The sequence below is a fragment of the Cetorhinus maximus genome, chromosome 12 (genome assembly GCF_964194155.1).
Source record: "Cetorhinus maximus chromosome 12, sCetMax3.hap1.1, whole genome shotgun sequence".
Taxonomy (NCBI): Eukaryota; Metazoa; Chordata; class Chondrichthyes; order Lamniformes; family Cetorhinidae; genus Cetorhinus; species Cetorhinus maximus.
The window spans coordinates 117,318,722-117,343,134 of NC_135890.1; the positions used below are offsets into that span (position 1 = coordinate 117,318,722).

Sequence of the window (24,413 nt, forward strand, 5' to 3'; positions counted from 1 at the left end):
AGAGCGCTGGACTAAATCCAACTACTGTCTTGGACTCATCCTGTAGATTTATGTTATAAATTACTTGACTGTGATTACTAATATCAAACCATATGATGGTGTTAACCAGCGTTAGCCGTAGTATATAAAGTTAAGCATCAAGCCTTTGAAACATATTAAGCATGAATAGGAATGCATTATATTGTTTACTACTGGCCATGACAGTTTTTTAAAATTGAGTTGATTTAGGAAAGACAGCTCCGAAGTGAAAAGGGATCATAAGTAAAATGCTAAATGTAAAATGAATCATAAAATCCAAGATATTAACCCCATAAGTACAAATCCCTAAACAGTCATATTTGTAAGGCTATGGTGAAAGGACAAGCAGCAAGGCTAATTGGATAACTTTCAAAAAGCCTCCACCAAGCACGATGGGCTGAATGGCCGCCTCCGTCAGTCAGATTCAGTATAAACGTCCTTCTGATGCTTCAGTCGGTGAAGTTAACGTGTGGCTGAGTCTCACAGATCAAAAGGATTACGGAGCCAATCCCCACAATGGTGACAACGAGGGTAATATCATTGGTATGGTCACCCTCAGGTTCCATTTCCTGGTCGCTATCTGATATACTATAGAAAAGCAATGTCTCTTTGGAGCGAATACTTGGACCAAGTGATCTCCTGGACTGGTTTCAATCGCTTCGTGGGATTGGAGAGATGAACTTTAAGGCATTTTTCCCCCTTTTTTTGCCTCTCCCAGGAGTTTACATGGCAGTGGGGATAGTGGGAGTGAGAAGCCGTGATGGTTCCAGCCAGTTTGACGTGGGGCAGGTTTGATGGACCAGCCGCTCTGGGTGGAGGATGGGGGGCACGTTGCAGGGAAATAGAAGCAGTCCACTCCCCCTGCAACCACACGCTGTGAATTCAGTGCCTCCAGAAGATGACAGAAAACTGGATGAAACACAAAAAAAATTCAACTTGAAGAAAAAGACAAAATCAAAGAGAAATCTAAGATAACAAAACAAAGCAATGCTCACCCGAGGTGGTGGTAAAGCAGAAAGGGTTAAACGTCGCCTTTTTAAGGCTTTCCAGATGTCAGTTTAGTGCATGCAGAATGATGTAATCATGTGTGATTGGCGCTCAGAAGCTCTACCCAAACATGATCTTTAATAAACCAGCTTGTTTTGAATAAGGTGGACTGGATCTGAACAATTCTCCTTCCATAAAGGTAAATACCAATTGTAAATGTACCTTCTTGTGATAAATACAGGTCGCTTAAGCTGTACATTTATTTTTTTCTTTATAAGAAAGTAATTTAATTAAGGGGATGCAATCCTGCACCCCAATATTATTACTGCATGACATGAGTGATACATCTGTTATACAATACTGGTCCAGAATTTACCATCCCATCGCTCAGGGTGTAAACATCAGAACGGCTTAATTGATTATTCTTACAGCCTTGACATAATTGTTCGTTTAAAGGCACTCCCATTTTGGGATTGATGTGATTACGATTTAGAGAGATCACTTTTGGAACACGCACTTAAGTATTTCTGTGAGGCACACGTTGTTATTTATTCTTGCTAGTGGGATTTCAGGATGTATCCGTGGCAACAGGACGTTCCGGGTAGCACCGCTCCCGCTACACCAGCTCCTTTGCTGAGCAAATAAAACACAAACGTTTTTTTTTTGTTTAATCCGAGGGACTGCATTAAAGGGAGATGGTGGCAGGGGAGGGGAAAGGTTTGTCTAGGAACTACGAATAGACAATGTACAGTGAAACAAAACCTCCAAAGTGAACAGCCAATAATGCAGTGCTGCGGTTGGGGGGAAAAAAAATCACTGTTTAAAGTTGGCTTCGCTAGGTAAGAAGCACCTTTCTTCTGACTGGCAATCAGTTACTTTTTCATGTTCAGATACTGGCTGCAGAAGGCCAGGTTGTTGAGGTTATCTGAGGATTTCCAACCGTTCAGGATTGTCCTGGAATCTCCAGAAATTGGAGATTAATCTTCAGGGACCGCTGCCAGCAACCCGAGAGAGAAAAAAAAATCATTGGGGACATTTAGTTATGTGTAGTTTCCGCTTTAATTAGTTATAAAAATATTGGCCAAGGATTTTCGAAGTCTGCTTAATTGGGTGACGCTGCTGGAGGTGGGAAGTTTATGTGATGAAACCTCCTCGAATATGTCCAGAGTTTGCCAGCCTCTGGTCTTTTCCCCCCTACTGATCACTGTTAATTTCTACACACAAGATTAAAATTAACTATTCAAACTCACAGTTGGCAGGTTAGCATTGGCATGGACTGAAATAGATGGTAGAAAACTGCTGCTGTTGTGTGCGCATCTGCAGGAACTGCAATGCTATACAGTCCAACTAAATCCTTCATAGTCCCCTCGGTGACAACAACTTCAGTGTCAGCAGCGATATTAATCTACGTTAAATTCCTGGAATGCAGGGCCAGTTGATTTCAATCAGGCTCAGATGGGGCGGGTGACTAAATTCAGCTGCTGTCCACGCTTGATTTCTTACAAGTTATCACGGTGAGAAATTATAATTATTTAATTAATATAATTTAATTTAGAACAGGCTTGTATCTTTTGTACACATATGTAGGTGTGTGTGTGTATTTTTCCCCTCCCTAGATGCTGGAGTATCTCACAATCCTTGGCACCTTCGTGGCAAGTCTACTCCTCTTACTGTTCCCTATTCTGGCTAGGAGCAACAGCACAGTTGCAATTTTCTGGCACGCCGTCCTGAAAGAGAAAATGGCACGGCTCATAACCGGAAAAAGCAAGGAGGACAGAATTTTAGAATTCGTGTTGCAAAATGCTGTGAAAGGTGATGCAAAGAGTGTGGTGGACAAGATTGACAAATACTGCAGAGAGAAGGAGTGGGCAATGAACGTAGGGGATGAAAAAGGTAAAATTTTATTTGAAAAATAATCTAAGATCCCATTTTACCCTTGCAATTTAAACACATTGGTTTTAGCAGTAAGGTCTTCATTTTACCCATAATGTACCGTCCCTTTGTTCACTTGGCCAGAAATTTGACACAGCCCAAACTCTAATGATATAATATAATGGTAACTATCATTTATCTCGAGCCTTTAATGTAAAAAGATGTTCAAAGGGGGATGGGGGGGGGGGGGGGGGGGGGACACACAGGGGAAAAAATACAACTTGATTCTTGCAAAATGCAATAACTAAATTGAAAACCGGTATTCTGGAGAAATTAATTTAACAACATTTCTATTTGGATGATGATCCACCCCTACCTAAAACAATACTGCATAGCTCAAAGGTTACCAAGTATTTTCTTCCTCAAACGAAATATTAAAGAGATGTTAGCAGCTCAGAGTTTTCTAAATTCTTAAAGCAAATGTGCTCTTCAAGAGGGAAAAAAAAACAGATGCAATGTTTTGTTGGATTTTCACTGTGTAGAAGTTAAACATGTTGCAGCATAGATATGTTTTCTTTTGCATTTTAATAATGAAACATTTCAGGATTGGGGCCCAAATTGACATAAAGCTTTGACAAATCTTTAAAAATGAACTTCAAGCCTTAAGTTAGAGGAACATAAGAAATAGGAGGAGTAGACCACATGGCTACTCGAGCTCTGCCATTCAGTGCAATCATGGATGATCTTCTGCCTCAGTTCCACTTTCTTGCAAGCTCCTCATATCCCTTGATTCCTTGAGAGATCAATAATCTATCTTAACCTTAAATATATTCAATGATGACACATCTGCAAACCTCTGGGGTAGAGAATTGCAAAGATTCACAACCCTTTGTGAAGAAAATTCTCCAATCTCAGTCCCAAAGGATCAACCATTTATCTTGAAGTGTGTCCCCATGTTCCAGATTCCCCAACCAGAGGAAACAACTTCTCAGTATCTAACCTATCAAGTTCCTTCATAATCTTGCATGTTTCAATGAGATCATCTCTCATTCTTCTAAATTCCAGAAAGTATAGGTCCCAATTTACTCAGCCTCTCATCCAAGAGACCAATCTAGTGTACTTTGCTGTATTACCTTCAAGACAAATATATCCTCCCTTAGATATGGAGACCAAAACTGCTCACAGTGCTCCAGGTGTTATCTCACCAAAGCCCTTTGTAGCAAGACTTCCTTATTCTTGTACTCCAGTTGCTTTGCAAGTAAGACCTACTTGCCTTCCTAATTGTTTGCTGCACCTACATGTTAACATTTTGTGTTCCTTGTGTGAGTGCACCCAAGCCTCTGTGAACATCAACCTTTATACAAATCATGCCTTTTAAAAATTCTTCTGCTTTTCTATTCTTATGGCCAAAGGGAGTAACCTCACGCTTCCTCACATTATACTCCATCTGCCACCTTGTTGCTTACTTAACTGGACTATTTCTCTCTGCAGCCTGTCTCCTCCTCAGTTCACATTCCCACCTAGCTTTGCATAGTCAGCAAACTTAGATACATTACTTTTGGTCTCTTCATCTAAACCATCAACATAGAATGTAAATGCTGGCCCAGCCAGCGAAGCCCACATCCTGTGAATGAATTAGAAAAAAAAGTTGAGCACTGATCCTTGCAGAACTGTAGTTACAGCCCACCAATTTGAAAATGCTCTGTTTATCCCTACTCTGCTTCCTGTCCATAATCAATCCTCTATCCCCCATGCTAATATATTACTCCAACTCCATGATTTCTTATCTTGCATATTAACCTTGTTGTGTGGCACCTTTATTGAAGGCCTTTCAGAAATTCAAGGATACTACAATTACATGCTCGCCTTTAATTACCCGAGAGAAAGTTGAGGTTAGAAAAGAAACTGCCGTCAGCTCATAGCAAGGTAGCTGATCAGCCACATAGACTTCCATTTCTTCTGTACTCCCAAGGGCGGGATATAGAAACCTGGAGTTGAAAGCAACATGCAGTGGTTGTGGAGTGAAGAGTGAGAACTGAGGCACAATCCTGGGACACCATGATCTGCCCTGCCACGTCCCCTCCCCTGGTGGGACAATGACAATGGCATGAACCCTCGACAATGCAACATCGCATTTTTAAATGCTCATTGTTTGGGTTCATATGTTGGAGAGATGAAAAGCAGGTTGATTCCGGGAAGAGCTCCACAATGACAAAATCCTTAAACTATTTTTTGTAGATAATAGACCTAAAGTTGCAAGAGAGAAAAAAACTGAAGCTAAATTAAAAATTGCTATAATCTATCACAAGATAACCATGTTGCATACACTATTTTATCAAAAGCAAAATACTGTAGATGCTGGAAATCTGAAAAAAAACAACAGAAAATACTGGAAATAGCCAGCAGGCCTGGCAGCATCAATGGAGAGAGAAACAGAATTAACGTTTCTGGTCTGCAACCTTTCATCAGACCTGAAAGGTTAACTGTTTCTCCCTCCAGATACTGCCTGACCTGCTGAGTATTTCCAACATTTTCTGCTTTAATACCCTATCTTATCCTTGGACAGAATGCATTCTTTCCTATGACTCAAAGCAGTGAACATGTGAAAAATACAGGTCCGATCAAGAATATTACATTTATAGGTGGACAGCCTTCCCACCTAGAGGAGTCAGCTTCATGGCTTTGGCAGCCAGGAGCATACCAGGGTGTCGCATTCCTGCAAAGCAACGAGGAGAGATTAGAGGAGGTGCAGAAAAGATGAGAATCAGGGATGAGGCGCTTCAGTTAAAAATAAAGACTGAAGAAGCTGCAGTTCTTTGCCTTAGAGAAGATTTGATAGAGTTGGACAAAATCATGAGGCATCTAGATAGAACAGATAGAGAGAAACTGTTCCCATTGGTGGAAGGACACGGATTTAAGGTGATTGACAAAACAATCAATCAGAGGCGACATGAGGAAAAACTCTTATGCAGCGAGTGGTTGCAATCTGGAATGCACTGTCTGAAAAGGCAGATTTAATCATGGCTTTCAGAAGGGAATTGGATAACCACCTGAAAGGAGAACATTTGTAGAGCTATGGGGAAAGGACTGAGGAAAGGCACAAGTTAAATTGCTCGTGCAGAGCAGGCATGGGCTCAATGGGCCAAATAGCCTCCTCCTGCGCTGTACCCATTCCATGATGCAATAAAAATCTGGAACCCTGACTGAGTCATCTTGCCCCTAGCCCAGGCATGCTGACTCCAACGAGTGATGTACAAATTGCTGCCAGATGAATGCAGTTTAATTTGTGAACAAAGTTTCACGTGAGTGCTGGACAGTCTACACAGGCACAACATCACTTGATTCATCATGGTCCTTGCCAAGATGTGCAAAATAACTAAGCTGGATCAAAATTGAACCCACTATCACAATCAAAATACCAAACTATGATTCCTCAATTTCAACTCACTCTAATGCGAAAAAAAGTTCCTTCAATGCAAGATTTCAGGAGAGCCTTTTTTTTGGTGTGTGATCAAGATGACCTTTCTTTGTCAAAGTAGTTTGGGTTTTCAGACACGTTGTTTCGATGAGCTGCCAGGTTATTCTGGACTCAAGTGAAAAAATCTGTGTGGGGTCCATGCCTTAAATAATAAATGACATACGTGATAAATGAACCAGCTAAGAAGGCAATGTAATTTAACTGAAATGTGGAGCGGAGTTCAGTGTTCCCGTCTGTTACCATGGCAGCTATCTACTGGGTAGGCTGAGTCAAGGGACATTGAAGATTGCCTGCCAAATTCAATATATAAAAAACTGATATGATCGCAGAATAATTTATCCTTAGATCACAACATACTTTGGGAAAATTGGTTTCCAGAAAGGAAAAGGTACAAGGGTATCATTATGAAAGCCCACGTTTGTAAATAAGATTAAAGTATTCATAATAAATGTGTGTTACTGAGCAAGGAAGGATAATGTACATCCACATAAGTCTGCATTGTTACTTGCTCCTGAGGAACAAATCACAAGAAGAATCTTGCCCCTCAACCTATGGCGGAATGTTTTAGAGTTTTCACAAGAGTAGTTTATGAAGGCAAAAAGCTTAGACACATTCCAGTACGATCCAAGCCATGCAAGGAGGGAAGGTCCCATGTCTGTGATTAGTTAGCTGATCTCTTCAGAATGGCAGCAATGGGACCTACAATTGGTTTAAGTGGGCTGATTCAACAAAAGGAATTCAACTGAAGTCCCTGTTTGTAACAATTGTCCAATTCTATCTGCTAATAAGTGTGCATGTATGGGCTTTGAAGATTAAACTACAAAGTCTCCCACAATTAAATTGTCTGTTTTAAGCTCACACGTGAACAGTGATCACCGTGGTACCCACAGTGGGATACCCCTTCACGAATCATGGCCTTCAGCACAGAAAGAGATGGAAAACTAGGCAACATTAATTACAAATTCAACAGAAGAAAAATCCAGTAAAACACTCATGAAACTGCTGAAGATATTCCACATTACACAATTGCAAAGGGCTTAGTTGGGTAGGGGAGAAAGCTTAGAAACAATGTGTGAAATTACCTGACATTATTTCAACTCAATCCACCTAAGCAGCATCTGGAAATGCCTGTAGTCCAGACCCTCCTACCCTCTCCTGGTCAATGATGACCAAGTGTAAAACTCCTGCAAAGGGAACCAAATATTAATGAAAATGAATCAGCAAAACTTCAAACAAAAGTTATTTTAAATGCCACAAATAAATCCTCAAAACCCTTGAAAATGCAGCAGCTGATTTATGTTGCTCTGGGGTCAGTTTTTAGGACATTGAACATTAAGATATGGTTGAATTAAATTAATGAATGCTTAACAGGCAATCTGTGGCTCACAGTTTACTTACCCAACCCATCTAAAGAAATAACCTATAGCAAGAAGTTGTATAGAAACACGATAATTTTTCACTTGATACCTGCATGAAGATAAGGGGTTGAAGGTATATGGGAACATAACTGGGTAAATGTGATGAGAATAATTTGCTTGTGTGAAGGATAAATGCTAACACAGACTGACTGGCCGATTAGCCTGTTTCTGTGTTGTAACTGTTATGCATTTATATGCAGGTGCAATCTTGGACAAAGTGTTGGAGGAGGCAAATCCATTAACCGTCTTGGAACTGGGGACATATTGCGGTTACTCAGCCTTGCGCATGGTCCTTGTGCTTAATCCTGGTGCTCGTTTACTGACCATTGAGTTCAACCCAGCCAATGCAAACATTGCAAAACAGATCTTCCGCTTTGCTGGGGTTGAGGACAAGGTAAAGCACAAGGAGAAGTTCAATAATTTCATTAAAAACTCTCTTTGCAATTCCTTTACAAATTCTATTTATTTGATATATACATTTATAAAATTAATTTACGGGAGGTGGGCATCACTGGCCAGGCCAGCACTTATTGCCCATCCCTATTTGCCCTTGAGAAGGTGGTGATGAGTCACCTTCTTGAACTGCTGCAGTCCATGTGGTTTAGAACAACCACAGTGCTGTTAGGGAGGGAGTTCCAAGATTTTGACCCAGTGACAGTAAAGACACAGTGATGTAGTTCCAGGTCAGGATGGGTGTGTGGCTTGGAGAGGAACTTGCAGGTGGTGCTGTTCCCTGTATCTGCTGCCCTTGTCCTTCTAGCTGGTAGAGGTTGTGGGTTTGGAAAGTGAAGAGGCCCTAGTTGGTTGCTGCAGTGCATCTTGTAGATGGTACACACTGCTGCCACTGTGCATCTATGGTGGAAGGAATGAGTGTTTAAAGTGGTGGATGAGATGCCAATCAAGCAGACTGCTTTGTCCTGGATGGTGTCAAGCTTCTTGAGTGTTGTGGGAGCTGCACTCATCTAGGGAAGTGGACAGTATTCCATCACACTCCTGACTTGTGCCTTATAGATGGTGGACAGGCTTTGGGGAGTCAGGAGGTGAGTCAGGGTTCCCAGCTTCTGACATGCTCTTGCAGCCACAATGTGGCTGGTTCAGTTCAGTTTCTGGTCAATGGTAACCCATAGGATGTTGAAAGTAGTAGATTCAGCAATGTTAATGCCATTGAATATCAAGAGGAGATGGTTGAATTTTCTATTATTGGAGGTGGTCACTGCCTGGCACTTGTGTAGCATAAATGTAACTTGGCACTTATCGGTCCAAGTCTTGCTGCATATGGACACTGACTGCTTCAGTATCTGAATACCACCAAATGGTGAACATTGTGCAAACATCCCTACTTCTGACCTTATGATGGAGGGAAAATCATTGATGAAGCAGCTGAAGATGGTTGTGGGCTAGGACACTACCTTGAGGAACTCCTGCAGTGATGTCCTGAGAGTGAGGTGATTTACCTCCAACAACCACAATCATCTTTCTTTGCGCTAAGTATGACTCCAACCAGTGGGGAGTTTTCCCTGATTCCCATTGACTCCAGTTTTGCTAGGGCTACTTGATGCCACACTCGGTCAAATGCTGCCTTGATGTCAAGGGCAGTCACACTCACCTCACCTCTGGAGTTCAGCTCTTTGGTCAATGCTTGAACCAAGGCTGTAATGAGATCAGGAGCTGAGCAGCCCTAGTGGAACCCAAACTGAGCATCAGTGAGCAGGTTATTGCTGAGTTCGTGCCATTTGGCAGCACTGATGACACCTTCCATCACTTTTCTGATAATCGAGAGTAGACTGATAGGGCAGTAATTGGCCAGGTTGGATCTGTGCTGCTTTTTGTGGACACTACATACCGTAGCAATTTTCCACATTGCCAGGTAGATACCTGTGTTGCAGCTGTACTGAAACAGCTTGGCTAGGGCCGTGGTAAGTTCTGGAGCACGTCTTCAATACCACTGCCGGAATATTGTCAGGGCCCATAGTCTTTGCAGTATCCAATGCCTTCAGCAATTTCTTGATATCACATGGAGTGAACTGAACTGGCTGAAGACTTGCATCTGTGATGCTGGGGACCGCTAGAGAAGGCAGAGATGGATCAAAACTTGGCACTTCTGGCTGAAGATGGTTGCAAATGCCTAGTCTTTTGCACTGATGTGCTGGGTTCCCCCATCATTGAGGATGGGGTTATTTATGGAGTCTCATCCTCCAGTTGGTTATTTAATTGTCCATCACCATTCAAGACTGGATATGGTAGACTGCAGAGCTTAGATCTCATCTATTGGTTGTCGGATCGTTTAGATCTGTCTATTGCTCGCTGCTTAGGACTACTTGCATGCCAAGTAGTGTGTGTTGTAGCTTCACCAGGTTGACACCTTGATTTTAGGTATGCCTGCTGCTGCACCTGGCAGTGCCCTCATGTATTCTTCAGTGAACCAGGGCTGATTCCTCAAATAGATGGTAATTGTACAGTGGGGGATATGATGTTACAGATAGTGCTTGAATACAATTCTGCTGCTGATGGCCCACAATGCCCCATGGATGCCCAGTTTTGAGTTGCTCGATCTGTTCGAAATCTATGGTGATCATGCCACACAACACAAAGGACGGTATCCTCCATGTGAAGACAGGAATTCATCTCCACATAGACCGTGCGGTGGCCATTCCTACAAATACCGTCATGCATAGAATCATCTGTAGCAGGTAGATCGGTGATGATGAGGTTAAATAGGGTTTTCCCTGTCGTTGGTTCCCTCACCACCTGCCGCAGACCCAGTCTAGCAGTTATGTCCTTTAGGACTCAGCCAGCTCAGTCAGTAGTGGTGCTACCGAGCCACTCTTGGTGATGGATATTGAAGTCTACCACCCAGACTACATTGTGTTCTTGTCATCCTAAGTGCTTTTTCCAAGTGATGTTCAACATGGCAGAATACTGATTCAGTCAGCTGAGGGCGGGTGGTATGTGGTAACCTGCCAGAGGTTTCCTTGCCTATATTTGACATGAGACTTCATGGGGGTCCAGAGTCAATGTTGAGGACTCGCAGGGCAACTCCCTCCTGACTATATACCACTGTGCCACCTGGTGGGTCTGTCCTGTCTCTGGGGCAGGATAAAACAAGGGATGGTGATGGTACTGTCAGGGACAGAATGTGGTGTGATTCCATGAGTATGACTGTCAGGCAGTTGCTAGTCTGTGGGCGCTCCCAATTTTGACATAAGTCCCCAGAGGTCAGCAAGAATGACTTCATGGGGTCAACGACCGCACACCCAGCCACGTCGATGCTGGTTGGTTCATCTGGTTTAATTCCTTTTTGACTCTATAGTAGTTTGATATAACTGATTGGCTTGCTAGGCCTTTTCAGAGGGCAGTTAGGAGTCAACTATGTTGCTGTGGGTCCAGAGGCACATGTAGGCCAGACCAGATAAGGACGGCAGATTTCCTTCCCTAAAGTGAACCAGATGGGTTTTTAACGACAATTAGTGATAGTTTTATGGTCACTATTACTGAGACCAGCTTTTATTCCAGGTTTATGAACTGAATTTAAATTCTACCAGCTGCCATGGTGGGATTTGAATCCATATCCCCAGGACATTCACCTAGGCCTCTGCATTGCCAGTCCAGTGACATAACCATATGTCACCACCATCCCCCACCTTCTTCCCAATAATGCCTCCAATACAAGTTATATCTTTCTTTAAATACAAAGACAAAAATTGCACACGGTATTCCAGGTGTGGTCTTACAAAAGCCTCATACAGCTGTAGCAAGATTTCTTTATTCTTGTACTCCAATCCCTTTGCAATAAAGGCCAACATGTCATTTGCTTTCCTAATTACTTGCTGTACCTGGATGCTAACTTGGTGTCCCTTATACAAGCATCAACATGTATAAGTTTCACAGCTGCTAAAAAGATTCTGCTTTTCTGTTCTTATGACCAAAGTGAACAACCTCATACTTCACCACATTATACTCCATCTGTCATCGTGTTTCAGTCTATGTTGCTTTGCTGACTCTGTCCTCCTCTCAGCTTACATCTAACTTTGCGTCATCGGCAAACTTAGGTATATTACTTTCTGTATCTTCTCATAAGTCATTCGTATAGGTGGTAAATGACTGAGGCTTCAGCACTGATCCTGGACTCACTTGAAGAAAGAATAGTTGGTGATAAGCAGAATAGCTGCCAGCATCTATGGGCCTCAACCCTCATGATTTTTAAACAATTCATTCATGGAATGTGGGTGTTGCTGGCAAGGTCAATATTTGCTTGGTGAGGCACCTTCTCGAACAGCTGCAGTCTGTAGATACACCCACAGCGCTGTTAGAGAGGGACTTCCAGAATTTTGATCCGGTGTCATGGAAGGAACAGGGATATAGTTCCAAGTCAGGATGGTGTCTGATGCTTGGAGGGGAACTTCCAAGGCGGTGGTGCAGTGAAAGAAACCTTAGCAAGTTGCTGCAGTGTATCTTGTAGATGGCACATATTGCATCCATGTTGCCATGGGGCGAGAGGAATGCCAGAGTAACCCATTGTTCGAGTGGAAGTGCTGACCAATAACTCATGCCAATGTCAGCAGAAGGCCTCAATCTCCCGACAGGGAGGAACAGGCTTGCACTGTGTTACTATGATACCATAGCCAACAATGAAGGAGCTTTCCAACAACAGGGGTTCAAGGCAGAGGCCAAGTTCAATCCATTTCCTGCAGTCCAGGCTCTTATTTATTCTCATCAATAATAAAAAAATAGTTCTCATTATTTGTCTCCTGCTCCAATGAATTAAGGTGGAGATCTTGGAAGGTTCATCTGGAATTATTATTCCTCAACTGAAGCAGCAGCACGAGGTGGACACTTTAGATTTTGTTTTCCTTGATCACTGGAAGGACAGGTATCAACCCGACACCCAACTCCTGGAGGTAAGAGTTCTGTTTTCCTTCTGTTTTCCCTCTGCATCTAACCAATACAGCTTGAAACATGTACAGGGCAGCTTTAGAAATTTATAAAAGGGTGAAACGCATTGAAGGTATATTTATTGTCCAAGGAAAATGAGGGCATTCTCAGGAAACATTGCTTTTTGGTGCATTTCAGTAATTTGGAGTTGGTTTTATTTTGATTTGAGCATAGATATATTTATGAAAGCTCATTTGAATTACATTTATATAAGAGATTACAAATAATTAGAAAAACTGGAATAAATGACATATCTGAAAGGGTGGGAAAACCAAAAAACAGACTGAGTACTTGGCTTCACAGGACATTGAATACATGATTGATATACAAACATACCCAATGGCATCTCGATCTTCACACCATATTTTTATGTAGAGTACCTGGCCCTCTCAGCATGCCACCACTTCAGCTCCCACACCAGGTCAAAACGAATTTTCACTGTTAGAAAATCATGCTTTATAAATAAAAAACTATGAATTTACTGGCTGGAAACCACTAACTGAATTTTTAAAAAAGGCTTGACTTGAAATCGCAATCAAAGATACCTGAACGTTTGCATCACTGTACCTTCTACATTCCAAAGCAATGGAAATGGAGACCACCTAACTGCAAAGCCTCACCAGAACAATTGCCTTGAAGGAGTACAAATGGGGGACATCTCCTACTGAATTAACAAAGCACCCAGACAATCACCTGGGTACTCAATTGGGTGGAGACAAACCAGTAGACCTAATTACCTGGACAACGGAACTCTGGCTATGAAAGGATTTACCCAGATGTAAGCCAGGTAAGCCAGGCAACTAGAATCTACTAGCCATGACCTATTTGGATCACTGGGCAGTTGAAGAGGGTCATGTAATAATCCAGCTAACCCTGTGGTTACCAGCACAAGCAAATGAGACGCTGAGGAAAAAAGACCCTGAGTGGGTTCCCCCCTTGTCTCTCCATGCAACTTGCAAGTTTTGAAACCTGTCTGCTGAGACAAATGGCATAGGTGCCTTTAAGGAGAAACTAGATGATCACAGGAGGGAGATAAGAATAAAAGGCTACATTGATAGGGTTAGACGAAGAGGGTGGGAAGAGGCTCATATGGCATATAAACACCAGCATGGGCCAATTGAGCTGAATGGACTGTTTCTGTGCGATACATTCCACGTAACATAACAAATATCTAATTAATTAAATATAAACAAATAAAAACCAATCTGTTTGATTCAGTTGCTCAGCATCAACCAGCAGAAAATTTATCTTTTTTTTTTGATGCAAGCTTCCAATTCGAAACTGATGTGCAACAGGAAACTATCAAATCATTTCAGGAAATGTGAAACTTTCATTCGTAACCTTTCATTTTTCCCCACAGCTAAAAACTCCCAGTAAAAGCAACATTTATAAGAAATCCATAAACATTTATCAATTCTAAATGAAATATTTATCCTTACTCAGAGGTCACAGCAGTGTTGATGACCCCTGGAACACATATTTTTTCCCAGAGTCCAAAAGTCACGTTGGGAGCCGGTAATTCAATTTGAAGAACTTGATTGGAGCTTTGCTTGGCTTTGTTGACACTTTACCCTTGCAAATGGCAAGGTTCTTCCGACCTGGCTGCAGCCTATTTCAGTTCAAGCAAGCCCCAGTCCCCTTCATCTTTGCTGACTGGATTAACCCGGGCTGCACGCGCTCCCTGCAACAGCTCCAACAGACCCAATCCATCCAGAGTTGTGACCAATCAGACTGTTGCAAGGATCATCCTGACCCACCGGGATCTGTCCGTAACCTGGAATGACGATTTTGCTGCATCCTTCATTGGTAGTTTTCCCATCAGTTTTTGGGATACCTTCCTCTCCTTTCCTACTTGCCGACTACAAGTTATAATTCAGTCAGCAAGCACAATAGGACAGGCTGGTCTAACCTGCGGCTTGAGGGAGCCCCAAGCACCTCGGACTATTCAGTCCTATCTGCACCTCAAAGTCTTTGATACTGGTTTAACTTGCTCATATCATGTCTGGAAAGGTGTATTTTTAACATTACTGTCTCATTAATGAATAGATCTTAAATCAGTGTACCAAGATCTGCTACCAGCAACTTTAAATTTAGGCAAATTAATAGGAACAGGGATTTAAACTTAATACGTGGCCTAGGGCTTCGTGGGAAACATCCATGTAGCTGTGAAGATTAAAGCTTGGATGCCTCTGCAGTAGATGATTGCTGTCTACTCCTTTAGACTCTCCATTGGATGTTTTTGCAGTTGAAGTCCCTCCATGGCCCCTTCTTCTCTGTAACCTCCTCCAGCTCTACAAACCAACTCCTACTCCCAAGATTTCTGCTCTTCTTTAATTCTTTCCTCACACACATCCATCATTTTCATTGTCCCATCACTGGCTGCCATGCCTTCAGCTACCTCAACTGGGAGCTCTGGAATATTCTCCCTATAACGGTCTGCTTTTCTCCCCTCTATGTCACTCCTAAAAACCTACCTCTCTGACCAAGCCTTTAGTCACCGATTCTAATATCTCCTTACGTGGCTTGATGTCAATTTTTGTCTGATAAACTCCTGTGAAGTGCCTTTGGAGGTTATACAATGCTAAAGGCGCTGCATAAATGCAATCATCATCTGGGAACACCAAGGCAAGTGTAGAACCCTCTTGAAAAGTACTGAAAAGAGAGCTGAGGATTGGAAACAGAGAGATGGGGTGGAGGTATAGTTGGGGCTGGAAGCCAGAGCACATGGGCAGACCCAGAGTATGGGCTACAGGAATAGTTAGGACTGATTTCTGGGCATGTGCAATGCTAAATTATAGCAACTGTATTACAAGACAGTGTACATGACATGGAGTTGCATTCTTCTCATCATAAATGGTATATCCTCCAACTCACTAGTTCCCCTGCAAGTCACTCACCATCCTGACTTGGAAATGTATCACCGTTCCGTCATTGTCGCTGGGTTAAGATCCTGGAACTCCCTAACAGCACTGTGGATGTACCTACACCACATGGACTGCAGCGGTTCAAGAAGGCAGCTCACCACCACCTTCTCAAGGGCAATTAGGGATGGGTAATAAATGCTGGCCCAGCCAGCGAAGCCCACATCCCATAAATTAATAAATTACTGTGGGCAATGCCACAGGATATCTGCTTATCCTTAAAAATAAATTTGATTTTATTTCATACTAATGAAGCAAATCATCACAGTGAAATGCATACTTAATCCATTTGTAAGGTCTTTCATTAACAGGAGTTTACAAGAGAAATGCTTGGTTAACACCTCTGAACTACAGATTGAACAGCAACAGGAAAGTCACGATGATTTTTACTCAACAGAATTACAGAACTTATTTACCAGGTGCAGACTTAATTGAAACAGACAATTCTTTTATTGCTTTTTAGTATGAACCAGTTACAAAAGCACTGATCATGTTCCATCCAGAGCCCACGGCTGTTACACGACTTCAAACTCAGTAATTCATTGTTCAGTAATATACCCAACATGTCCATTCCCACTTCTATTCAGAGATTAATCTTACCAAGCTTTAATGCACACAAATTCTCTGTACCAGTAGTCCCAGGATATAGATTCTGTTTTGTGAGCTTTCAAGACAACCCTGCATATTCTATTCTAGTTCAAATCATTTCCCATTGGTGGAATTGGTATAAGAGCAGTGAAAAATAGTCACTGGATCCCTTGTTTCTGCAAATTAAAAGTATTCAGCCCTGCCTCATGTACATCAGCCCAGCCTCACACCAGGTTGGCAAGTAACAGCTGCAACTTTCCTGACAATTATCTGCTGAGCATCTTCCACTAATACCCACAAAGAATAGAATGCAGATGCACTATTATAATCCTCAGCTCAAATTTCACAGAGCAGCAATAGTACGGATAAAATCTCAAGACGCACCATTAAATAAGATTCAGTGGTTAATTTAAAATCATAAAGTGAAACACTTTTGACTATTAACTAGGTTCATAATATTTTTAATCAGCACTGCAAGGTATTGGAGTGTCACTCTGTGCAGTCTATAATAAGAATTATTCAAGGCCTCCTAATTGACTCAGATGCTAAAAATACTCATTAGTACATAGGAAGTCCCCATGTTTGATCTCCAATCTAGTGAATTAACACTAGCAGACATCTGTTTTTACTGCTTTGCTGTCTAACTTCACTTCTGTTAAACTCATGCAGCATAGATGTCCACTGGAATGTTATCATACTGAAAAGGATGAGACATTATATCTTTGTTTACTCCACTAGCACGAAAATCTTCCGGGAACTTGGAACAAATTTTGTCTGGCCATGCTCCTGTGAAAGTGTCCTCTTGGGACACTTGACCGCATTAAAAATGCTGAGCTGGCATGTACTGGAGCAAGGCGTGACTGTTCAGTTAAACGTTCTCCTGCACCTTTTAGCCTGTAAGCTGTTGGAAGGACAAGCTGGTAATGCTGTGTCAAGGGCAACAGGATATCGGTGACCTTAATTAATGGAGGGACCCAACAGTATGTCCCCTTAACCAATGAGATTCCAGGATTGAGGAAAAAAACAATTAAGGAATGGAGGGATAATTAGAGTGAGTGAATTCAATGTTAAATCAAGTACAGAGAGAGAAATAAAGATGGAAGAGAAGCGAGATAAAGAAAAATAAATAAAACGTTAACACTAAAGATTCAATATTTTTAATATTTCCAACAATTCACAACTTGACAGAACAACATTTAGTTGTTCACGTTCTGGGCCAGAGAGGTTGATCAGTTCTTAACCATTCTCATGTTGCTAAAAATGCTTTTATTAAAAAAAAAATACTGTGTTATGCATTTGATGGGCAACAATGTGTAGGTGCAGCAAATTCATAAAACTCATGGCAAGATGCAGGACAAGCTTTTCCACAAAGCTAACAATGGAGCGGTGCAAACATGGGGTATCTCTCCATTGCCACAAGCTGATCATTTCCATATTTATATCAGTGACCGCCATTAAACTGGCCATTGTTCTGGCAGGGCTGTTGCATGAATGCAAATTGTTGTAATGAGGTATACATTAGAGAAGTAATTGAAACTTTAATCCAATCCCAGATTTCTGATTAATAAGGACAGATACACATTTATCCCTGTTGATATTCCCTTCTGCAATTTTTAAGAAAACTGTCTAGCATTGTGTTAGGCTGACATAATGCCATGAGGTGCAAAATATCACTATACCCCAACAATACCCCTCAAAGCCTTCAACAGAAAATGAGAAAAATGACACTGATTAACTAACCTGCTCACAACTTTATCCCTGCTGAGCTAGAATTAAATTCAGCCATGGAAATAAGCCCATTTCATTACTAAGAGATCTGTGTCACCTGTGTTGGTCTATTCCTTTCTTAAGCCTTGTTACATTGTATCTTCATTTTCAATCTTGCCCAATTATACAAACCTTTGAGGACTTATCTCTTGCAATCTATGTAGCAAAAGGACCCTATTCCCTTAACTATACTTTTAAAAAATTCATTCATGGGATGTGGGCTTCGCTGGCTGAGCCAGCATTAATTGCCCATCAGTAGTTTGCCCTTGAGAAGGTGGTGGTGAGCTGCCTTCTTGAAGCGCTGCAGTCCCTGTGGTGTAGGTACACCCACAGTGCTGTTAGCAAGGGAGTTCCAGGGTTTTGACCCAACGACAGTGAAGGAACGGTGATATATTTCCAAGTCAGGATGGTGAGTGACTTGGAGGGGAACTTGCAGGTGTTGGTGTTCCCATCTATCAGCTGCCCTTGTCCTTCTAGATGGTTGTGGTTGTGGGTTTGGAAGGTGCTGTCGAAGGAGTCTTGGTGAATTCCTGCAGTGCATTTTGTAGATGGTACACACTGCTGCTACTGTGCGATGGTGGTGGAAGGAGTGAATGTTTGTGGATATGGTGCCAATCAAACGGATTGCTTTGTCCTGGATGGTGTCAAGCTTCTTGAGTGTTGTGGGAGCTGCACTCATCCAGGCAAGTGGGGTGTATTCCATCACACTCCTGACTTGTGCCTTGTAGATGGTGGACAGGCTTTGGGGAGTCAGGAGGTGAGTTACTTGTCGCAGGATTCCGAGCCTCTGACCTGCTCTTGTAGCCACAGTATTTATATGGCTAGTCCAGTTCAGTTTCTGGTCCATGGTAATCCCCAGGATGTTGATAGTGGGGGATTCAGTGATGATAATGCCATTGAATATCATGGGGTGATGGTTGGATTCTCTCTTGTTGGAGATGGTCATTGTCTGACACTTCTGTGGCATGAATGTTACTTGTCACTTGTCAGCCCAAGCCTGGATATTGTCCAGGACTTGCTGCATTTGGGCATGGACTGCTTCAGTATCTGAGGAGTCACAAATGGTGCTGAACATTGTGCAATCATCAGCGAACATCCCCACTTCTGACCTTATGATGGAAGGAAGGTCATTGATGAAGCAGCTGAAGAGGATTGGGCTAAAGACACTACCCTGAGGAACTCCTGCAGTGATGTCCTGGAGCTGAGGTGACTGACCTCCAACAACCACAACCGTCTTCCCATGTGCTAGCTATGACTCCAACTAGCAGAGTGTTTTCCCCATGATTCCCACTGACTCCAATTTTGCTAGGGCTCCTTGATGCCACACTGTCAAATGCTGCCTTGATGTCAAGGGCAGTCACTCTCACCTCAGGAGTTCAGCTCTTTTGTCCACGTTTGAACCAAGGCTGTAATGAGGTTAGGAGCTGAGTGGCCCTGGCAGAACCCAAACTGTGTGTCTGTGAGCAGGTGATTGCTAAGCAAGTGATGCTTGATAGCATTGTTGGTGACCCCTTTCATTACATTACTGATGATCCAGAGTAGACTGATGGGGCAGTAATTGGCTGGGTTGGATTTGTTCTGCTTTTTGTGTACAGTACATACCTGGGCAATTTTCCACATAGCCAGGTTGTAGCTGTACTGGAACAGCTTGGCTGGGGGCATGGCAAGTTCTGGAGCATAAGTCTTCATTCTGTTGCTGGAATATTGTTAGGGCCCAAAGCCTTTGCAGTATCCAGTGCCTTCAGCTGTTTCTTGATGTCACATGGAGTGAATCGAATTGGCTGAAGACAGGCATCTGTGGTGCTGGGGACCTCCGGAGGAGGCCGAGATGGATCATCCACTCGGCACTTCTGGCTGAAGATTGTTGCAAATGCTTCAGCCTTATCTTTTGCACTGATGTGCTGGGCTCCCCCATCATTGAGGATGGGGATATCTGTGGAGCCTCCTTCTCCAGTGAGTTGTTTAATTGTCCACCACCATTCACAACTGGATGTAGCAGGACTGTGGTGATTAGATCTGATCTGTTGGTTGTGGGATCGCTCAGCTCTGTCTATCACTTGCTGCTTATGGTGTTTGGCATGCAAGTAGTCCTGTGTTATAGCTTCACCAGGTTGACACCTCATTTTTAGGTATGCCTGGTGCTGCTCCTGGCATGCCCTCCTGCACTCTTCATTGAACCAGGGTTGATCTCCTGGCTTGATGGTAATGGTAGAGCGGGGGATATGCTGGGCCATGAAGTTACAGATTGTGTTCGAGTACAATTCTGCTCTTGCTGATGGCCCACAGTGCCTCATGGATGCCCAGTCTTGAGTTGCTAGATCTGTTTGAAATCTAACCCATTTAGCACGGTGGTCGTGTCACACAACACGATGGAGGGTATCCTCAATGTGAAGGCGGAACTTCATCTCCACAACGACTGTGCGGTGGTCACTCCTGCTGATACTGTCATGGACAGATGCATCTGCGGCAGGCAGGTTGGTGAGGATGAGATCAAGTATGCTTTTCCCTCTTGTTTGTTCCCTCACCACCTGCCGCACACCCAGTCTAGCAGCTGTGTCGTTTAGGACTTGACCAGCTTGTAGTGTGCTACTGAGCCTTAACTGTACTGCAGCCATTTCCTTCATTTGCACTTGCCCATGATGAGAACCTTGTGACTTTTTTAACCTAATAACCCTTTTAGCTCCATTTTGTATTATTAATACCAACTGGATTATTTAATAATCTGTGCTGACCCTCAGAAAGCACCATTTTCAACACTGACACTCATCCTTCTCCAATGCTTGCGAGGGAAAATAACACAAATTGTGAGCGCGCATTTTAAACCAATTCTATCTGAATTAGAATGTAAAAACACATTGTTAAACTATAGACTGTCAATGTATTTATTGCTAATGATAACTAAATAAAAATCAAAGCTTGAAGGGAGCTCATCTCTCAGCGTAAACATTAATAAAGCAAGGAGCCAAAATATGTACATTTGAGCAAAGATTAGATAGTTTACTAGGGTTCCTGAGCTATTACCAATCAATTACTGCAGTGGCAGGGGATTAGAGGAAGTGTGGCATTGTGGGAATGACAGAGTCACACACTCTTTCTGGGTCAGGATGGGTATAGAAAGAAAAGAAAGTCTTGCATTTAGGTGGCATTTCTCAAAATCTCAGCCAATCCCACAGCCAATTCAGTACTTTTGCATTGTAGTCACTGTTGTGATGTAGGAAAAGCAGCAGCTAAGCTCTCAAACAGCAATGACCAAATGACCAGTGATGCTGGTGGAGGGATAATGTTAGCCAGAACATTAAGTTCCCTGCAATCAAATAGCTATCAAGATCCAAAACACGAATTACAATCACTTGTGTGTGGTTTTGGAGATTGTGGAACTGAACACCAATGAGGATTTAATGCCTTCAAGAGATGAGCAAAGATAAAGAAAATAAGCACCAGGCCAGACACCAGTAACTTTGCTCTGTATTTCCAGAATTTTTGGGTTCAATTTCCATATATTCTCTAATATGTGGAAGTTCATAACAACAGCACCCTCCCCTTATCCAGTCGCCCTTTGGACAGGATTCCCTTTCTGATTAGAATACATGTTTCAAAATTGAAAAGTTTGGGATTCAGGATCTATTTAAAGCCAATTATAAGTTTATTTATTTCTATAAGTAAATGACTAGGATTCTATGTCCTATTGTATAAATGCATCACAAGATGATGTATGGAGTCATGGGGAGGCAATGGTGTAGTGGTATTGTCGCTGGACCAGTAATCCAGAGACCCAGGGTAATGCTCTGGGGACCCAAGTTTGAATTTGAATTCAATAAATTGGAATTAAAGTCTAATGATGACCATGAAACCATTGTCAATTGTTGTAAAAACCCATCCGGTTCACTAATGTCTTTTAGGAAAGGAAATATGTCGTCCTTACCCTACATGACTCTCAGCAATGTGGTTAACTCTTAAATGCACTCTGAAATGGCACTCAGTTGTAACAAACTGCTACAAAGTCACAAAGGAGGAACGAAGCCGGATGGACCACCCAGCATCGACCTAGGTACTGGAAACAACTGCAGCAATCTCAGCCCTGTCGACCCTGCAAAGTCCTCCTTACTAACATCTGGGGGCTAATGCCAAAGAGAGCTTTCTCACAGACATGTCATGACATAGTCATCCTCATCGAAACAGACCTTACAGATAATGTCCCAGACACCACCATCACCATCCCTGGGTATGTCCTGTCCCACTGCAGGACAGGGCATCTACAAGGCACAAGTCAGGAGTGTGATGGAATACTCCTCACTTGCCTGGATGAGTGCAGCTCCCACAACACTCATGAAGCTTGACAACATCCAGGACAAAGCAGCCCACTTGTTTGGCACCACATCCACAAACATTCACTCCCTCCACCACCGTCACACAGTGGCAGCAGTGTGTACCATCTACAAGATGCACTGCAGGAATTCACCAAGGCTCCTTCGACAATACCTTCCAAACCACGACCACTACCATGGAGAAGGACAGGGGCAGCAGATACATGGGAACACCACCACCTGCAAGTTCCTCTCCAAGTCACTCACCATGCTGACTTGGAAATATATCGCTGTTCCTTCACTGTCGCGGGGTCAAAATCCTGGAACTCCCTTCATAACAGCACTATGGGTGTACCTACACCGCATGGACTGCAGCGGTTCAAGAAGGCAGCTCACCACCACCTTCTCAAGGGCAACTAGTGATGGGTAATAAATGCTGGCCCAGCCAGCGAAGCCGACATCCTGTGAATGACTAAAAAAACTATGGACCTGTACGGTCATAGATTTGTTCCTGAAACCAGTTTTGATTATGTCATAAAATCTACATAAAAGGTGACGGGCATGGTACATATTTCTTTGTATGGGTGGCACCAAGCAGCCTTGAATCAGTCAAGCTACGGACTGGAATGTTGTACAAGTCTGTTCAGCTGACAAAGGTAAGTCTGGCAAAGAAGTGAGATCTTCTAAATAGGCATTTTATTTCATTGGTCTGGTGGCACTACAACTATTAATTTTGAAATAATATTCTTTCTTTATTAATTCTCAAATTCTGCATTTGTTCACAATGATTGAATTCTTTTCCTTACCTGTAGGAGTGTGGTCTGCTTAGAAAGGGTACTGTTTTGCTGGCAGACAACGTCATTGCACCAGGAGCTCCAGAATTTCTACAGTATGTACGCAACAATCCCCGTTACGTGTGCACACACTATGCCTCAAATTTGGAATATACAAACTTGAGAGATGGAATGGAAAAAGCTATTTTTAAGGGTTAAAGGTGTAAAATACAGAGAAACTAAATAAGGTGTCAAAGTTCATGTAATGATAAGCGATCCAAATACTCCCTTCATCTGGATTTTTAGAACATTGTTGTGAGGAATTGTACTGTGCATATGAAATCTGTATCTGGTCTCCAGCCTGCAACTATTACTTTTGGTCTATCTAGTCCACCTAATTCACAGTATTGCCTTGGTGTTTATCTAACAACCTGTCCACTTCACCTGGCTAGTTCCTTCTTGAAATTCATTAAAGTTTCTTTTTGTAACCACCAACAACCCCTCATGTCAGCAATCTGTCCCACATAATTAGCACCCTTTTATGTACCTCCTGCTGCTAACTTGTAAATATGATTCCTTGTGCTTAACTTCCGTATCAAACCATTCTACCATTAAGTATCCCGACTTAACATTGGCAGAGCCAATTGGGGCTGGGATGGGTTTGGGTGTAGGTGTCACTGACGTTGACCAAATTTGTACATAACGGCTTGGCCAAAAGTGCAAGTAATTTACTCAACTTGCTGCCGTTTTGAGTCTGATGTAAATGGCACTGAAGAATGAAATCACCTAAGTGGGAGATGCACAAGAGAACAGTTTTGGAGGGGTGCAGAGTTGTAGGAGGGATGTAGGACTGGAGGAGGTTACAAAGAAAGGGAGGGATGAGGCCATGGATAAGCCAATATTCTTGGGAGAAAGAGCATGTCAGGGCATTAGGCTTGGCCGTGAGTCTATTCACAAATAGCCTGCTGACATTCACTCCCTAGGCTCACACAAGGCTGCCAACGCCAGTGGGACTGTAACCCAATGGGTCGGAGTATTTAGAAGAAGAGTAAAAAATGCAAGAGTTGGGGAGAATGAGGGGGGCTGTTCTCGATCTGTCTCAAAGTTCCTGTGATGTCGAAGCAAGTTCCTGACATTTTATAACTGTGCATGGATCACTACTGAATTGCTCCCTAGATTGCAAAGATCTTTGAATGCACATCCCAATGAAACTCGCTGCATTTACAAAATTTATCAGGAAACTTTAATAATCCATATAAAAGGTTTAGCTGTTCCATTCTGGGGGAAAAAAAATCAGCACCATAAGAATCACATTAGTGGATTTCCTTGCTGAACAACATTGGTCTGTTGGTCTC

The 24,413-nt window shown here is 42.6% G+C and overlaps 1 protein-coding gene across 1 annotated transcript; it reads left to right on the top strand.

The window, feature by feature from the left end:
• Positions 1–888: 888 nt before the first annotated feature.
• Positions 889–23,778, top strand: LOC144687146 (catechol O-methyltransferase-like). Its single transcript, XM_078552892.1, has 5 exons — positions 889–1,204; positions 2,622–2,898; positions 7,974–8,167; positions 12,540–12,671; positions 23,098–23,778. Exons 2-5 carry the CDS (start codon positions 2,622–2,624, stop codon positions 23,275–23,277), a joined length of 783 nt encoding a protein of 260 aa, XP_078409018.1. The 5' UTR covers positions 889–1,204; the 3' UTR covers positions 23,278–23,778.
• Positions 23,779–24,413: the final 635 nt, after the last annotated feature.